The sequence below is a fragment of the Bombina bombina genome, chromosome 5, assembly GCF_027579735.1.
Source record: "Bombina bombina isolate aBomBom1 chromosome 5, aBomBom1.pri, whole genome shotgun sequence".
NCBI classification, from domain to species: domain Eukaryota; kingdom Metazoa; phylum Chordata; class Amphibia; order Anura; family Bombinatoridae; genus Bombina; species Bombina bombina.
The window spans coordinates 1,107,088,386-1,107,106,611 of NC_069503.1; the positions used below are offsets into that span (position 1 = coordinate 1,107,088,386).

An 18,226-nucleotide genomic window follows, 5' to 3' on the forward strand; every position below is an offset into this window, starting at 1 on the left:
CCGCCAATTTATGTCTCAATCATAAGAATTTTTGCTGGCCTGTTTAGTAAAGGTGGCTTGTATGCAACCAGCTACAGTCTCCATTGCAGATGTGCATTATACTGACCAGGGTAACACGCCTCACTTAGAGAGTATCACATCTGGCTGCTAACAGATCATGTGTATTATACTGACCAGGGTAACACGCCTCACAAAGTATCACATCTGGCAACTAACCCGTCATGTGTATTATACTGACTAGGGTAACACGCCTCACAGAATATCACATCTGGCAACTAACAGACCATATGTATTATACTGACCAGGGTAACATGCCTCACTTACAGAGTATCACATCTGGCTACTAACAGATCATGTGTATTATACTGACCAGGGTAACACGCCTCACAGAATATCACATCTGACTACTAACAGATCATGTGTATAATACTGACCAGGGTAACACACCTCACTTACAGAGTATTACATCTGGCTACTAACAGATCATGTGTATTATACTGACCAGGGTAACACGCCTCACTTACAGAGTATCACATCTGGCTACTAACAGATCATGTGTATTATACTGACCAGGGTAACACGCCTCACTTACAGAGTATCACATCTGACTACTAACAGATCATGTGTATTATATTGACGAGGGTAACACGCCTCACTTACAGAATATCACATCTGGCTACTAACAGATCATGTGTATTATACTGACCAGGGTAACACGCCTCACAGAATATCACATCTGGCTACTAACAGATCATATGTATTATACTGACCAGGGTAACACACCTCACTTACAGAGTATTACATCTGGCTACTAACAGATCATGTGTATAATACTGACCAGGGTAACACGCCTCACTTACAGAGTATCACATCTGACTACTAACAGATCATGTGTATTATACTGACGAGGGTAACACGCCTCACTTACAGAATATCACATCTGGCTACTAACAGATCATGTGTATTATACTGACCAGGGTAACACGCCTCACTTGCAGAGTATCACATCTGACTAATAACAGATCATGTGTATTGTACTGACGAGGGTAACACGCCTCACTTACAGAATATCACATCTGGCTACTAACAGATCATGTGTATTATACTGACCAGGGTAACACGCCTCACTTACAGAATATCACATCTGACTACTAACAGATCATGTGTATTATACTGACCAGGGTAACACGCCTCAATTACAGAGTATCACATCTGGCAACTAACACGTCATGTGCCAGTTTTCTGCAGCTTCAAAATGCATTGTTCCTCAATAATAGCCCAAATGTGATTTTGTATTGCTTATAAAAGAGACCCATACAGCTTCCATTTTAAGAGCACTTGGAAGTTCCGTCAGTTTTTTCTGTTTAGAGTTGCCAGTTAACCTGTACTTTTAATTTTATTATTGTTTAGATAATTCTTGTAATTCTGATGGTCATAGGTGTGATATTATCAGGAGATTTAGTACCCAACGCATCTTTAACAAATCGTGTTTTTCCCCTCTTCATTCAGGGCAAATAGATTCATCAGAAAGAGATGACACACCCAAACTTTGGTGTGCTCTAAGTGATGGAAAAGTTGTGGTGTTCAATGCATCCACATGGTCCTTGCAACAGCATTGCTTTAAAGTAGGGAATGCAAAATTGGTAAGTAGATAGTAACATGCAATATTCAACATGATTTTATCAAAACATTATAAACTACGTTTTAAGCCAGGGATATCTTGTCTCACCCTATTGGTATAAATTACAACAGTAAGTAGCCGGCAACCTGCATTATTTAATATGATTTTATTAATGTATATGCTACATTTTATACCCGGCATATCTTGGCTCACCCTATTAGCACTTAGCAGTAACAACTGGTATTTTGAAAGAACCAAACAGAGACATAGCACCTCAAAATCCACATTTCTTTCATATAAGTGGCAATAGTCATATGAGGTATGAGTGAGATGGGGGGGTTTATAGGCTTTTGAGGTTTTGGAAACTTTGCCTACTCCTGGTAGGAATGTGTATCCCATACGTAACAGCTCGTGGACTCTCGCCACCATGAAAGAAATTAATTTATCAGTTAAGTTTTATATAAATGATGTTTTTCAGATGGTAAACTGAAGTAGACTTTCTCTTGTTAAGTGTATCCAGTCCACGGATCATCCATTACTTGTGGGATATTCTCCTCCCCAACAGGAAGTTGCAAGAGGATCACCCACAGCAGAGCTGCTATATAGCTCCTCCCCTAACTGTCATATCCAGTCATTCTCTTGCAAGCCTCAACCAAGATGGAGGTCGTAAGAGGAGTGTGGTGTTTTATACTTAGTTTATTCTTCAATCAAAAGTTTGTTATTTTTAAATGGTACCGGAGTGTACTGTTTATCTCAGGCAGTATTTAGAAGAAGAATCTGCCTGCGTTTTCTATGATCTTAGCAGAAGTAACTAAGATCCATGGCTGTTCTCACATATTCTGAGGAGTGAGGTAACTTCAGAGAGGGAATGGCGTGCAGGTTTTCCTGCAATAAGGTATGTGCAGTTAATATATTTCTTTCATGTAATTAGCAAGAGTCCATGAGCTAGTGACGTATGGGATATACATTCCTACCAGGAGGGGCAAAGTTTCCCAAACCTCAAAATGCCTACAAATACACCCCTCACCACACCCTCAAATCAGTTTTACAAACTTTGCCTCCTATGGAGGTGGTGAAGTAAGTTTGTGCTAGATTCTACGTTGATATGCGCTCCGCAGCAGGTTGGAGCCCGGTTTTCCTCTCAGCGTGCAGTGAATGTCAGAGGGATGTGAGGAGAGTATTGCCTATTTTGAATGCAGTGATCTCCTTCTACGGGGTCTATTTCATAGGTTCTCTGTTATCGGTCGTAGAGATTCATCTCTTACCTCCCTTTTCAGATCGACGATATACTCTTATATATATATACCATTACCTCTGCTGATTTTCGTTTCAGTACTGGTTTGGCTTTCTACAAACATGTAGATGAGTGTCCTGGGGTAAGTAAGTCTTATTTTCTGTGACACTCTAAGCTATGGTTGGGCACTTTTTTAATAAAGTTCTAAATATATGTATTCAAACATTTATTTGCCTTGACTCAGGATGTTCAACATTCCTTTTCTTACCTTAAAAATTTGACTTTTTTCCCTGTGGGCTGTTAGGCTCGCGGGGGCTGAAAATGCTTCATTTTATTGCGTCATTCTTGGCGCGGACTTCTTTGGCGCAAAAAATCTTTTCTGTTTCCGGCGTCATACGCGTCGCCGGAAGTTGCGTCATTTTTGACGTTCTTTTGCGCAAAAAAATGTCGGCGTTCCGGAAGTGGCATCATTTTTATCGCCAAAAAGCATTTAGGCGCCAAATAATGTGGGCGTCTTATTTGGCGCTAAAAAAATATGGGCGTCGCTTTTGTCTCCACATTATTTAAGTCTCATTTTTCTTTGCTTCTGGTTGCTAGAAGCTTGTTCCTTGGCATTTTTTCCCATTCCTGAAACTGTCATTTAAGGAATTTGATCAATTTTGCTTTATATGTTGTTTTTTCTCTTACATATTGCAAGATGTCTCACGTTGCATCTGAGTCAGAAGATACTTCAGGAAAATCGCTGTCTGGTGCTGGAACTACCAAAGCTAAGTGTATCTGCTGTAAACTTTTGGTAGCTGTTCCTCCAGCTGTTGTTTGTATTAATTGTCATGACAAACTTGTTAATGCAGATAATATTTCCTTTAGTAATGTACCATTACCTGTTGCAGTTCCATCAACATCTAATGTTCAGAATGTTCCTGATAACATAAGAGATTTTGTTTCTGAATCCATCAAGAAGGCTATGTCTGTTATTCCTCCTTCTAGTAAACATAAATTTTTTTTTAAAACTTCTCTTTATACAGATGAATTTTTAAATGAACATCATCATTCTGATTCTAATGACTCTTCTGGTTCAGAGGATTCTGTCTCAGAGGTTGATGCTGATAAATCTTCATATTTATTTAAAATGGAATTTATTCGTTCTTTACTTAAAGAAGTACTAATTGCTTTAGAAATTGAGGATTCTGGTCCTCTTGATACTAAATCTAAACGTTTAGATAAGGTCTTTAAATCTCCTGTGGTTATTCCAGAAGTTTTTCCTGTTCCTGGTGCTATTTCTGAAGTAATTTCCAGAGAATGGAATAATTTGGGTAATTCATTTACTCCTTCTAAACGTTTTAAGCAATTATATCCTGTGCCGTCTGACAGATTAGAATTTTGGGACAAAATCCCTAAAGTTGATGGGGCTATTTCTACCCTTGCTAAACGTACTACTATTCCTACGTCAGATGGTACTTCCTTTAAGGATCCTTTAGATAGGAAAATTGAATCCTTTCTAAGAAAAGCTTATCTGTGTTCAGGTAATCTTCTTAGACCTGCTATATCATTGGCTGATGTTGCTGCAGCTTCAACTTTTTGGTTGGAAACTTTAGCGCAACAAGTAACAGATCATGATTCTCATAATATTATTATTCTTCTTCAACATGCTAATAATTTTATCTGTGATGCCATTTTTGTTATTATCAGAGTTGATGTCAGGTTTATGTCTCTAGCTATTTTAGCTAGAAGAGCTTTATGGCTTAAAACTTGGAATGCTGATATGTCTTCTAAATCGACTCTACTTTCCATTTCTTTCCAGGGTAACAAATTATTTGGTTCTCAGTTGGATTCTATTATCTCAACTGTTACTGGTGGGAAAGGAACTTTTTTACCACAGGATAAAAAATCTAAGGGTAAAAACAGGGCTAATAATCGTTTTCATTCCTTTCGTTTCAACAAAGAACAAAAGCCTGATCCTTCATCCTCAGGAGCAGTTTCAGTTTGGAAACCATCTCCAGTCTGGAATAAATCCAAGCCTTCTAGAAAAGCAAAGCCAGCTTCTAAGTCCACATGAAGGTGCGGCCCTCATTCCAGCTCAGCTGGTAGGGGGCAGGTTACGTTTTTTCAAAGAAATTTGGATCAATTCTGTTCACAATCTTTGGATTCCGAACATTGTTTCAGAAGGGTACAGAATTGGTTTCAAGATAAGACCTCCTGCAAAGAGATTTTTTCTTTCCCGTGTCCCAGTAAATCCAGTGAAAGCTCAAGCATTTCTGAAATGTGTTTCAGATCTAGAGTTGGCTGGAGTAATTATGCCAGTTCCAGTTCTGGAACAGGGGCTGGGGTTTTATTCAAATCTCTTCATTGTACCAAAGAAGGAGAATTCCTTCAGACCAATTCTGGATCTAAAAATATTGAATCGTTCAAAATGGTAACTGTAAGGACTATCTTGCCTTTTGTTCAACAAGGGCATTATATGTCCACAATAGATTTACAGGATGCATATCTGCATATTCCGATTCATCCAGATCATTATCAGTTCCTGAGATTCTCTTTTCTGGACAAGCATTACCAGTTTGTGGCTCTGCCGTTTGGCCTAGCTACAGCTCCAAGAATTTTTACAAAGGTTCTCGGTGCCCTTCTGTCTGTAATCAGAGAACAGGGTATTGTGGTATTTCCTTATTTGGACGATATCTTGGTACTTGCTCAGTCTTTACATTTAGCAGAATCTCATACGAATCGACTTGTGTTGTTTCTTCAAGATCATGGTTGGAGGATCAATTCACTAAAAAGTTCATTGACTCCTCAGACAAGGGTAACCTTTTTGGGTTTCCAGATAGATTCAGTGTCCATGACTCTGTCTTTGACAGACAAGAGACGTCTAAAATTGATTTCAGCTTGTCGAAACCTTCAGTCACAATCATTCCCTTCGGTAGCCTTATGCATGGAAATTCTAGGTCTTATGACTGCTGCATCGGATGCGATCCCCTTTGCTCGTTTTCACATGCGGCCTCTTCAGCTCTGTATGCTGAACCAGTGGTGCAGGGATTACACAAAGATATCTCAATTAATATATTTAAGACCGATTGTACGACACTCTCTGATGTGGTGGACAGATCACCATCGTTTAATTCAGGGGGCTTCTTTTGTTCTTCCGACCTGGACTGTAATTTCAACAGATGCAAGTCTTACAGGTTGGGGAGCTGTGTGGGGGTCTCTGAAAGCACAAGGGGTTTGGGAATCTCAGGAGGTGAGATTACCGATCAATATTTTGGAACTCCGTGCAATTTTCAGAGCTCTTCAGTCTTGGCCTCTTCTAAAGAGAGAATCGTTCATTTGTTTTCAGACAGACAATGTCACAACTGTGGCATACATCAATCATCAAGGAGGGACTCACAGTCCTCTGGCTATGAAAGAAGTATCTCGAATTCTGGTTTGGGCGGAATCCAGCTCCTGTCTAATCTCTGCGGTTCATATCCCAGGTATAGACAATTGGGAAGCGGATTATCTCAGTCGCCAAACGTTGCATCCGGGCGAATGGTCTCTTCACCCAGAGGTATTTCTTCAGATTGTTCAAATGTGGGAGCTTCCAGAAATAGATCTGATGGCGTCTCATCTAAACAAGAAACTTCCCAGGTATCTGTCCAGATCCCGGGATCCTCAGGCGGAAGCAGTGGATGCATTATCACTTCCTTGGAAGTATCATCCTGCCTATATCTTTCCGCCTCTAGTTCTTCTTCCAAGAGTAATCTCCAAGATTCTGAAGGAATGCTCGTTTGTTCTGCTGGTAGCTCCGGCATGGCCTCACAGGTTTTGGTATGCGGATCTTATCCGGATGGCCTCTTGCCATCCGTGGACTCTTCCGCTAAGACCAGACCTTCTGTCGCAAGGTCCTTTTTTCCATCAGGATCTCAAATCCTTAAATTTAAAGGTATGGAGATTGAACGCTTGATTCTTGGTCAAAGAGGTTTCTCTGACTCTGTGATTAATACTATGTTACAGGCTCGTAAATCTGTATCTAGAGAGATATATTATAGAGTCTGGAAGACTTATATTTCTTGGTGTCTTTCTCATCATTTTTCCTGGCATTCTTTTAGAATTCCGAGAATTTTACAGTTTCTTCAGGATGGTTTAGATAAAGGTTTATCCGCAAGTTCTTTGAAAGGACAAATCTCTGCTCTTTCTGTTCTTTTTCACAGAAAGATTGCTATTCTTCCTGATATTCATTGTTTTGTACAAGCTTTGGTTCGTATAAAACCTGTCATTAAGTCAATTTCTCCTCCTTGGAGTTTGAATTTGGTTCTGGGGGCTCTTCAAGCTCCTCCTTTTGAACCCATGCATTCATTGGACATTAAATTACTTTCTTGGAAAGTTTTGTTCCTTTTGGCGATCTCTTCTGCCAGAAGAGTCTCTGAATTATCTGCTTTTTCTTGTGAGTCTCCTTTTCTGATTTTTCATCAGGATAAGGCGGTGTTGCGAACTTCTTTTGAATTTTTACCTAAGGTTGTGAATTCCAACAACATTAGTAGAAAAATTGTGGTTCCCTCATTATGTCCTAATCCTAAGAATTCTAAGGAGAAATCGTTGCATTCTTTGGATGTTGTTAGAGCTTTGAAATATTATGTTGAAGCTACTAAGTCTTTCCGAAAGACTTCTAGTCTATTTGTTATCTTTTCTGGTTCTAGAAAAGGCCAGAAAGCTTCTGCCGTTTCTTTGGCATCTTGGTTGAAATCTTTAATTCATCATGCCTATGTCGAGTCGGGTAAAACTCCGCCTCAAAGGATTACAGCTCATTCTACTAGGTCAGTTTCTACTTCCTGGGCGTTTAGGAATGAAGCTTCGGTTGATCAGATTTGCAAAGCAGCAACTTGGTCCTCTTTGCATACTTTTACTAAATTCTACCATTTTGATGTATTTTCTTCTTCTGAAGCAGTTTTTGGTAGAAAAGTACTTCAGGCAGCGGTTTCAGTTTGAATCTTCTGTTTATGTTTTTCATTAAACTTTATTTTGGGTGTGGATTATTTTCAGCAGGAATTGGCTGTCTTTATTTTATCCCTCCCTCTCTAGTGACTCTTGCGTGGAAAGATCCACATCTTGGGTAGTCATTATCCCATACGTCACTAGCTCATGGACTCTTGCTAATTACATGAAAGAAAACATAATTTATGTAAGAACTTACCTGATAAATTAATTTCTTTCATATTAGCAAGAGTCCATGAGGCCCGCCCTTTTTTTGTGGTGGCTATGATTTTTTTGTATAAAGCACAATTATTCCAATTCCTTATTTTATATGCTTTCGCACTTTTTTCTTATCACCCCACTTCTTGGCTATTCGTTAAACTGATTTGTGGGTGTGGTGAGGGGTGTATTTGTAGGCATTTTGAGGTTTGGGAAACTTTGCCCCTCCTGGTAGGAATGTATATCCCATACGTCACTAGCTCATGGACTCTTGCTAATATGAAAGAAATGAATTTATCAGGTAAGTTCTTACATAAATTATGTTTTCTAGGGATGGAATTTGCTAGAAAATGCTGCTGATACTGAACTAATGTAAGTAAAGCCTTAAATGCAGTGAGAGCTACTGGTATCAGGCTTATTAATAGAGATACATACTCTTATAAAAATGTAATATAAAACGTTTCCTGGCATGTTTAATCGTTTTTATATATGTTTGGTGATAAAACTTATTGGGGCCTATTTTTCCACATGGCTGGCTTGAATTCTGCCTAGTAACAGTTTCCTGACTTTCCACTGTTGTAATATGAGTGGGAGGGTTTTTTTTGTGCAAAAAAATTACAGACACAGACATCCAGCTTCTTCCTGCATGATCCAGGATATCTCTGGAGGGCTCAAAAGGCTTCAAAGTCGTTTTTGAGGGAGTTAACAAGCCACAGTAGATCAGTGGCAGTTGTTGTGACTATTTTTAAAAAAAACACACAAAAAAAAACGTTTTTGTCAGTTATTATTCTGTGTTTGGTATTAAGGGGTTAATCATCCATTTGCAAGTGGATGCAATGCTCTGCTAACTTGTTACATACACTGTAAAAATTTTGTTAGTGTAACTGCCTTTTTTCACTGTTATTTCAAATTTTGGCAAAAATTTGTGTTTCTTAAAGGTGCAGTAAAGTTTTTTATATTGCTTGTAAACTTGTTTAAAGTGTTTTCCAAGCTTGCTAGTCTCATTGCTAGTCTGTTTAAACATGTCTGACACAGAGGAAACAACTTGTTCATTATGTTTGAAAGCCATGGTGGAGCCCCATAGGAGAATGTGTACTAAATGTATTGATTTCACCTTAAACAGTAAAGATCAGTCTTTAACTATAAAAGAAATATCACCAGAAGATTCTGACGAGGGGGAAGTTATGCCGACTAACTCTCCCCACGTGTCAGACCCTTCGCCTCCCGCTCAGGGGATGCACGCTAATATGGCGCCAATTGCATCAGGGACGCCCATAGCGATTACCTTGCAGGACATGGCTGCAATCATGAATAATACCCTGTCAGAGGTATTATCCAGGTTGCCTGAATTAAGAGGCAAGCGCGATTGCTCTGGGGTTAGGAGAAATACAGAGCGCGCAGATGCTGTAAGGGCCATGTCTGATACTGCGTCACAATATGCAGATAATGAGGACGGAGAGCTTCAGTCTGTGGGTGACGTCTCTGATTTGGGGAAACCTGATTCAGAGATTTCTAATTTTAAATTTAAGCTTGAGAACCTCCGTGTATTGCTTGGGGAGGTATTGGCTGCTCTGAATGACTGTAACACAGTTGCAGTACCAGAGAAATTGTGTAGGCTGGATAAATACTATGCGGTGCCAGTGTGTACTGATGTTTTTCCTATACCTAAAAGGCTTACAGAAATTATTAGCAAGGAGTGGGATAGACCGGGTGTGCCTTTTTCCCCACCTCCTATATTTAGAAAAATATTTCCAATAGACCCCACTACACGGGACTTATGGCAGACGGTCCCTAAGGTGGAGGGAGCAGTCTCTACTTTAGCAAAGCGTACCACTATCCCGGTTGAGGACAGTTGTGCTTTTTCAGATCCAATGGATAAAAAATTGGAGGGTTACTTTAAGAAAATGTTTATTCAACAAGGTTTTATTTTACAGCCCCTTGCATGTATAGCGCCTGTCACGGCCGCGGCGGCATTCTGGTTTGAGGCCCTGGAAGAGGCCATCCATACAGCTCCATTGACTGAAATTATTGACAAGCTTAGAACACTTAAGCTAGCTAACTCATTTGTTTCTGATGCCATTGTTCATTTGACTAAACTAACGGCTAAGAATTCCGGATTTGCCATCCAGGCGCGTAGGGCGCTATGGCTTAAATCCTGGTCAGCTGACGTGACTTCGAAGTCTAAATTACTCAACATTCCTTTCAAGGGGCAGACCTTATTCGGGTCGGTTTGAAGGAAATTATTGCTGACATTACTGGAGGTAAGGGTCGTACCCTTCCTCAGGACAGGGCCAAAGCAAAGGCCAAACAGTCTAATTTTCGTGCCTTTCGAAATTTCAAGGCAGGTGCAGCATCAACTTCCTCCGCTTCAAAGCAAGAGGGAACTTTTGCTCAATCTAAGCAGGCCTGGAAACCTAACCAGTCCTGGAACAAAGGCAAGCAGGCCAGAAAGCCTGCTGCTGCCTCTAAGACAGCATGAAGGAACGGCCCCCTATCCGGCGACGGATCTAGTAGGGGGCAGACTTTCTCTCTTCGCCCAGGCATGGGCAAGAGATGTTCAAGATAATATCTCAGGGATATCTTCTGGACTTCAAAGCTTCCCCTCCACAAGGGAGATTTCATCTTTCAAGGCTATCTGCAAATCAGATAAAGAAAGAGGCATTCCTACGCTGTGTGCAAGACCTCCTAATTATGGGAGTGATCCATCCAGTTCCGCGGACGGAACAAGGACAGGGTTTTTATTCAAATCTGTTTGTGGTTCCCAAAAAAGAGGGAACCTTCAGACCAATTTTGGATCTAAAGATCTTAAACAAATTCCTCAGAGTTCCATCTTTCAAACTGGAAACTATTCGAACCATCCTACCCATGATCCAAGAGGGTCAGTACATGACCACAGTGGACCTAAAGGATGCCTACCTTCACATACCGATTCACAAAGACCATCATCGGTTTCTAAGGTTTGCCTTTCTAGACAGGCATTACCAATTTGTAGCTCTTCCCTTCGGGTTGGCTACAGCCCCGAGAATCTTTACAAAGGTTCTGGGATCACTTCTGGCGGTTCTAAGACCGCGAGGCATAGCGGTAGCTCCGTATCTAGACGACATCCTGATACAGGCGTCAAACTTTCAAGTTGCCAAGTCTCATACAGAGATAGTTCTGGCATTTCTGAGGTCGCACGGGTGGAAAGTGAACGAGGAAAAGAGTTCTCTATCCCCACTCACAAGAGTCTCCTTCTTAGGGACTCTTATAGATTCTGTAGAAATGAAAATTTACCTGACGGAGTCCAGGTTTTCAAAACTTCTAAATGCTTGCCGTGTTCTTCACTCCATTCCGCGCCCTTCGGTGGCTCAGTGTATGGAGGTAATCGGCTTAATGGTAGCGGCAATGGACATAGTGCCATTTGCGCGCCTACATCTCAGACCACTGCAATTATGCATGCTGAGTCAGTGGAATGGGGATTACACAGATTTGTCCCCTCTGCTAAATCTGGATCAAGAGACCAGAGATTCTCTTCTCTGGTGGTTGTCTCGGGTCCACCTGTCCGAGGGTATGACCTTTCGCAGGCCAGATTGGACAATTGTAACAACAGATGCCAGCCTTCTAGGTTGGGGTGCAGTCTGGAACTCCCTGAAGGCACAGGGATCGTGGGCTCGGGAGGAGAAACTCCTTCCAATAAATATTCTGGAGTTAAGAGCGATATTCAATGCTCTTCTGGCTTGGCCTCAGTTAGCAACACTGAGGTTCATCAGATTTCAGTCGGACAACATCACGACTGTGGCTTACATCAACCATCAAGGGGGAACCAGGAGTTCCCTAGCAATGTTAGAAGTCCCAAAAATAATTCGCTGGGCAGAGTCCCACTCTTGCCACCTGTCAGCAATCCATATCCCAGGCGTGGAGAACTGGGAGGAGGATTTTCTAAGTCGACAGACTTTCCATCCGGGGGAGTGGGAACTCCATCCGGAGGTGTTTTCTCAATTGATTCATCGTTGGGGCAAACCAGAGTTGGATCTCATGGCGTCTCGCCAGAACGCCAAGCTCCCTCCCTTGTTACGGATCCAGGTCCAGGGACCCAGAAGCGACGCTGATAGATGCTCTAGCAGCGCCTTGGTTCTTCAACCTGGCTTATGTGTTTCCACCGTTTCCTCTGCTCCCTCGACTGATTGCCAAAATCAAACAGGAGAGAGCATCAGTGATTCTGATAGCACCTGCGTGGCCACGCAGGACTTTGTATGCAGACCTAGTGGATATGTCATCCTTTCCACCATGGACTCTGCCTCTAAGACAGGACCTTCTGATACAAGGTCCTTTCAATCATCCAAATCTAGTTTCTCTGAGACTGACTGCATGGAGATTGAACGCTTGATTCTATCAAGGCGTGGCTTCTCTGAGTCAGTCATTGATACCTTAATACAGGCACGAAAGCCTGTTACCAGGAAAATCTACCACAAGATATGGAGTAAATATCCTTATTGGTGTGAATCCAAGAATTACTCATGGAGTAAGGTTAGGATTCCTAGAATATTGTCTTTTCTCCAAGAGGGCTTGGACAAAGGATTATCAGCTAGTTCCTTAAAGGGACTGATTTCTGCTCTGTCTATTCTTTTGCACAAGCGTCTGGCAGAGGTTCCAGACGTTCAGGCATTTTGCCAGGCTTTGGTTAGAATTAAGCCTGTGTTTAAACCTGTTGCTCCTCCGTGGAGCTTAAACTTGGTTCTTAAAGTTCTTCAAGGAGTTCCGTTTGAACCCCTTCATTCCATTGATAACTTTTATCTTGGAAAGTTCTGTTTTTGATGGCTATTTCCTCGGCTCGGAGAGTCTCTGAGCTATCTGCCTTACAATGTGATTCTCCTTATCTGATTTTTCATGCAGATAAGGTAGTTCTGCGTACCAAACCTGGGTTTTTACCTAAGGTGGTTTCTAACAAGAATATCAATCAAGAGATTGTTGTTCCATCATTGTGTCCTAATCCTTCTTCAAAGAAGGAACGTCTTTTACATAATCTGGACGTAGTCCGTGCCTTGAAGTTTTACTTACAAGCTACTAAGGATTTTCGTCAAACATCTTCCCTGTTTGTCGTTTACTCTGGACAGAGGAGAGGTCAAAAAGCTTCGGCATCCTCTCTGTCCTTTTGGCTTCGGAGCATAATACGCCTAGCATATGAGACTGCTGGACAGCAGCTCCCTGAAAGGATTACAGCTCATTCTACTAGAGCTGTGGCTTCCACATGGGCCTTCAAAAATGAGCCCTCTGTTGAACAGATTTGCAAGGCTGCGACTTGGTCTTCGCTTCACACTTTTCAAAATTTTACAAATTTGATACTTTTGCTTCTTCGGAGGCTGTTTTTGGGAGAAAGGTTCTTCGGGCAGTGGTTCCTTTCGCTTAATCCTGCCTTGTCCCTCCCATCATCCGTGTACTTTAGCTTTGGTATTGGTATCCCACAAGTAATGGATGATCCGTGGACTGGATACACTTAACAAGAGAAAACATAATTTATGGTTACCTGATAAATTTATTTCTCTTGTAGCGTATCCAGTCCACGGCCCGCCCTGTCCTTTTAAGGCAGGTCTAAATTTTAATTAAACTACAGTCACCACTGCACCATGTGGTTTCTCCTTTCTCTGTTTGTTTTCGGTTTAATGACTGGATATGACAGTTAGGGGAGGAGCTATATAGCAGCTCTGCTGTGGGTGATCCTCTTGCAACTTCCTGTTGGGAAGGAGAATATCCCACAAGTAATGGATGATCCGTGGACTGGATACACTACAAGAGAAATAAATTTATCAGGTAAGCATAAATTATGTTTTTTTGTCTTTACATAATAAAGATTCTGTCTAAGGTAGCAGTATGGAGTTATTCTTACACTTTTCTAAAGTTCTATAAATTGATGCTTCTGCTAAGGCCAGATTTGGTAGAAAAATGTTCTTCATGCTGTATTAGATTATAAATAAAGCATAAATATTTCTATTGATTTATTTTCTTGCCAGCCCTTGTGAGTTTCTGCTCGGTATGCGTTTGTTGGTAAGTTCTACAAGGGTGAGCCAAGGTAAATCAGTCATTGAGTTCCATTTCTTGTCTCTTGTCTCTCAATGTGACTCAACATTATCTTTCTCTTTACTGCTTTTAAATATTATCATAGGAAGGGAGGGAAAATGGTACCTAACTAAAAATATAGCTTTGTAATCCTTTCTTACCCCCCTATTTGTTCTGTGTCACTTTAGGAACTGAACCAAATATATGAACATTTTACGAAGTATGATTTAAATGGACATAAACGTCAAAAAGAAAATGCTCTGACATGTTAAGGAATTTTTTTAATTGCACTATTTCTTGTGTATGTTTAACCCAGATCAGCAATGCATAATTGTGAGCTAGCTGAAAACATCTGCTGAGCCAATGACAAGAGGCATATGTGTGTAGCCACCAATCAGCAGCTTGCTCCCAGTAGTGCATTACTGCTCCTAAGCCTATCTAGGTGTGTTTTTCCATGAAGAATACCAAGAGAACAAAGTCAATTTGATAACAGAAGTAAATTGAAAAACCTTATAAAATTGCTAAGCCGATGATGTGCATGTAGTGCAGTTATTCATTCAGCGCTGTGCTATACTATTAGTGATAATGGTTTACTTCACCTCTTAAAAAGTGCTACATTTTACATTGGTATTTTCTATTGCTCTAAGCGCAACACTTAACTAATAGAGCTCCCTCTGCTGTCTATTAAATGTATAGGGCGAACTAAAAAATAGTTTCGAACATAGATTTTGCTTTATTGTTTGAGCTGGATTGTACAAAAGATAACACATCCTGCGCTATAGATTGTGCTGCACTTGTAATCTAGCCCTAAGTCTGTTATATAAACTTAAAGAAATATCATAATATTTGTTTTGTATATTGGGTTTCGGAACACATTTCACCAGACTAATATTTACAGTAGAGATCATCGACCTGGAATATTTTCGAAGATAATTTTTCTCTACAGCCTTACATAGGTTTTTATACTAATATTAAAATAAACATTAGACGGAACGTGCAAAACCTTTTCTTTGTGTACTTGAACATGAGAAAAGCCACATAAATCTAAAGAATTCCTCTGGTACAGCACATTGGGTTCATGAATCCGGTTTCAAACATTCAGTGTCCAATTCCTCATAAAAATTCCTCTTTCTGTTCAGGGCCGACAACATAAAAAAGAGATTCCTAGTTTGCATTAACAAGGTTTTCAACTCAAGTTTTTGGCCAAATTTATTATTTAAGATATGCAGGTATGTTATTTCCATGTCTTATGTTCTCATTTATTTATATTTTATTTAAAGGGACATGAAACCCACATTTTTTTCTTTCATGATTCAGATAGAGTACACTAAATTCAAGATAGATTCCCTGTTGACATATCCAGGGCTGCCACTAAAAATTTGGGGCCCCTTACTTAATCATTGATCAGCAGCCCCTACCCCCCCCCCCCCTTGACGTGTGCAATTTTTGACCAAGTGACTAAAGCATATATGCACTTTATTCTTAAAGTGAATGTACATTTTCGCAAATGAAAGCCCTGTTTCTTTTACAAGATATGACGAGTCCACGGATTTCATCCTTACTTGTGGGATTAAACCTCCTGCTAGCAGGAAGTGGCAAAGAGCACCACAGCAGAGCTGTATATATAGCTCCTCCCTTCCCCTCCTCCTCCAGTCATTCTCTTTGCCTGTGTTAGATAGGAAGAGGTAAAGTGAGGTGTTAGTTTAGATTCTTCAATCAAGAAGTTTTTTATTTTAAAATGGTGCCAGGGAGTACTATTTTTCTCAGGGAGAAATCGTCAGTTTATTACTTCCCAGGAGGAGTGGAGACATCTTATTTTCTTCTCTGATGTTGATGATCTTAGCAAGCTTTATCTAAGATCCATGATGGTTCCCACAGCACAGCTGAAGGTAGTGTGAGAAAAATCTTCAGTGTGGAGAACGGTACCTTGCTACAAGCAGCATTGAGGTATGTTCAGTCTTTTGTTTCTGGGGAGACTTGATACATAAGAACAGGCTGACATTATCCCCTATATGGGGAGGGGTAAGCAGTATGCACTATATGTAAGGAAATGGTGTACCTGGAATCCCTTTATTTTAATGCCAAAGTATGTAAAATATATCTTTGAGGCTTATTTAAGAAGGGCTAGATGCTGGGAGCTGCAGTTAAGGGCATTCATTGTTATTTTTATCACTGGCCTAAAGTGCAGTGTTTTTTACGATATTTTCACGATATCTGTGGTTACAAGAGGGGCACATGGCTTTTTTTCTTATTAGATCGACATGTTTGCTTTATTTCTTTGCGACCCATGCAGGTCTTAGTCAGGCTAGAACTACGCCCACGGTGGGCGGGGCCTATTTTCGCGCTCAGACGCGCAGTAGCATCCGGATCGCATAGGCAGCAGAGTCCTGAACTCCGGTGGGGCCTAAGCTGTTTTGACTTCCGAAGGGCCTGAAAAGCTTCCCAGGCAGCAGCAGTGTATTGTGGTGCAGGGGCCTGGATTAATATAATAAATAAATATCTGTCGTATCGATGTTATATTCTTTATTACACATTAAAATAATTTTAATTGCCATAAAAGCTGTTTTGAAGATAACAGAAAAATTGTTGCGCTTTTATTATTTAAAGGAGCAGTACACTTTTTATGTAACGTTTTTTGTGTATGTTTTTTTGCCTTAAAAGGTCAATAAATAAAGCTAAGAACTACTATTATTGCTAGTCTGTTTAACATGTCTGAACCTGAGGAAATCACTTGTTCTATGTGTTTAGATGCCATTGTGGAACCCCCACTTACTTTTTGTCCCTCATGTACTGAAAGGGCCTTACAATGTAAAACTCAAATTTTATTTAAGGCTAAGGATGATTCTCAGTCTGAGGAGAATCAAGGTATGCCGCCAAATTCTCCCCAAGCGTCACAACCTTTAACGCCCACACAAGCGACGCCAGGTTCTTCAACCGTGTCTAATTCATTTACTCTGCAGGATATGGCTGCAGTTATGTCAACTACCCTTACAGAGGTATTATCTAAGTTGCCAGTGTTACAGGGCAAACGTAGCAGGACAGCAGTCCATGTGAATACTGAGTCCTCAGATTCTTTGTTAGCTATTTCCGATGTACCCTCACAGGGATCTGATTTGGGGGTCAGGGAAATTCTGTCTGAGGGGGAACTTTCTGATTCGGCAAGTGTGTTGCCTCAGACAGACTCGGATGTTATGTCCTTTAGATTTAAGCTTGAACACCTCCGCCTGTTGCTTCGGGAGGTCTTAGCGACTCTGGATGACTGTGACTCTATTGTGGTATCACCAGAGAAATTATGTAAGATGGACAAATATTTAGAGGTACCTGCTTACACGGATGTTTTTCCAGTTCCTAAGAGAATTTCGAAGATTGTTAAGAGGGAATGGGACAGACCGGGTATCCTGTTCTCCCCTTCTCCTAATTTTAAGAAAATGTATCCCATATCTGACACTGTTCGGGACTCTTGGCAAACAGTCCCTAAGGTGGAGGGAGCTATATGTACCCTGGCCAAGCGTACAACTATTCCTATTGAGGACAGTTGTGCTTTCAAAGACCCTATGGACAAGAAATTGGAGGGTCTTCTAAAGAAACTGTTTATTCATCAGGGTTATCTTTTACAACCGACGGCCTGCATTGTACCAGTTACCACTGCGGCGGCCTTCTGGTTTGATGCTTTAGAAGAGTCTCTTAAGACTGAGACTCCTTTAGAGGATATTTTTGATAGAATTAAGGCTCTTAAGCTGGCTAATTCTTTTATTACAGATGCCGCCTTTCAGATTGCCAAATTGGCGGCTAAGAATGCCGGATTTGCCATTTTAGCATGTAGAGCGTTATGGTTAAAATCCTGGTCCTATTCGGGCCTGACTTGAAAGAAATCATTTCTGACATCACGGGAGGTAAGGGTCATCTCCTACCTCAGGATAAGACAGCTAAACTGAGGGGTAAACAAAATAATTTTCGTTCCTTTCGGAACTTCAAAGGAGTCCCCTCTTCTTCCTCTTCTTCCGCTAAACAGGAAGGGACTTTTTCTCAGGCCAAACCCGTCTGGAGACCCAACCAGGCTTGGAACAAGGGTAAACAACCCAAGAAGCCCGCTGCTGCTACCAAGACAGCCTGAAGGGGCGGCCCTCGATCCGGGACCGGATCTGGTAGGGGGCAGACTTTCTCTCTTTGCCCAGGCT

General features: G+C 41.0%; 1 protein-coding gene across 2 annotated transcripts in view; it reads left to right on the forward strand.

Moving 5' to 3' along the window:
- The window catches only part of DENND3 (DENN domain containing 3), a 322,502-nt gene that overhangs the window by 273,708 nt on the left and 30,568 nt on the right, over positions 1–18,226 (forward strand). For both annotated transcript variants that reach the window (XM_053715396.1, XM_053715397.1), the window contains one exon: positions 1,510–1,643. In XM_053715396.1, the coding sequence (XP_053571371.1) occupies positions 1,510–1,643 (134 nt within the window). The remainder of the gene's footprint in view (positions 1–1,509; positions 1,644–18,226) is intronic.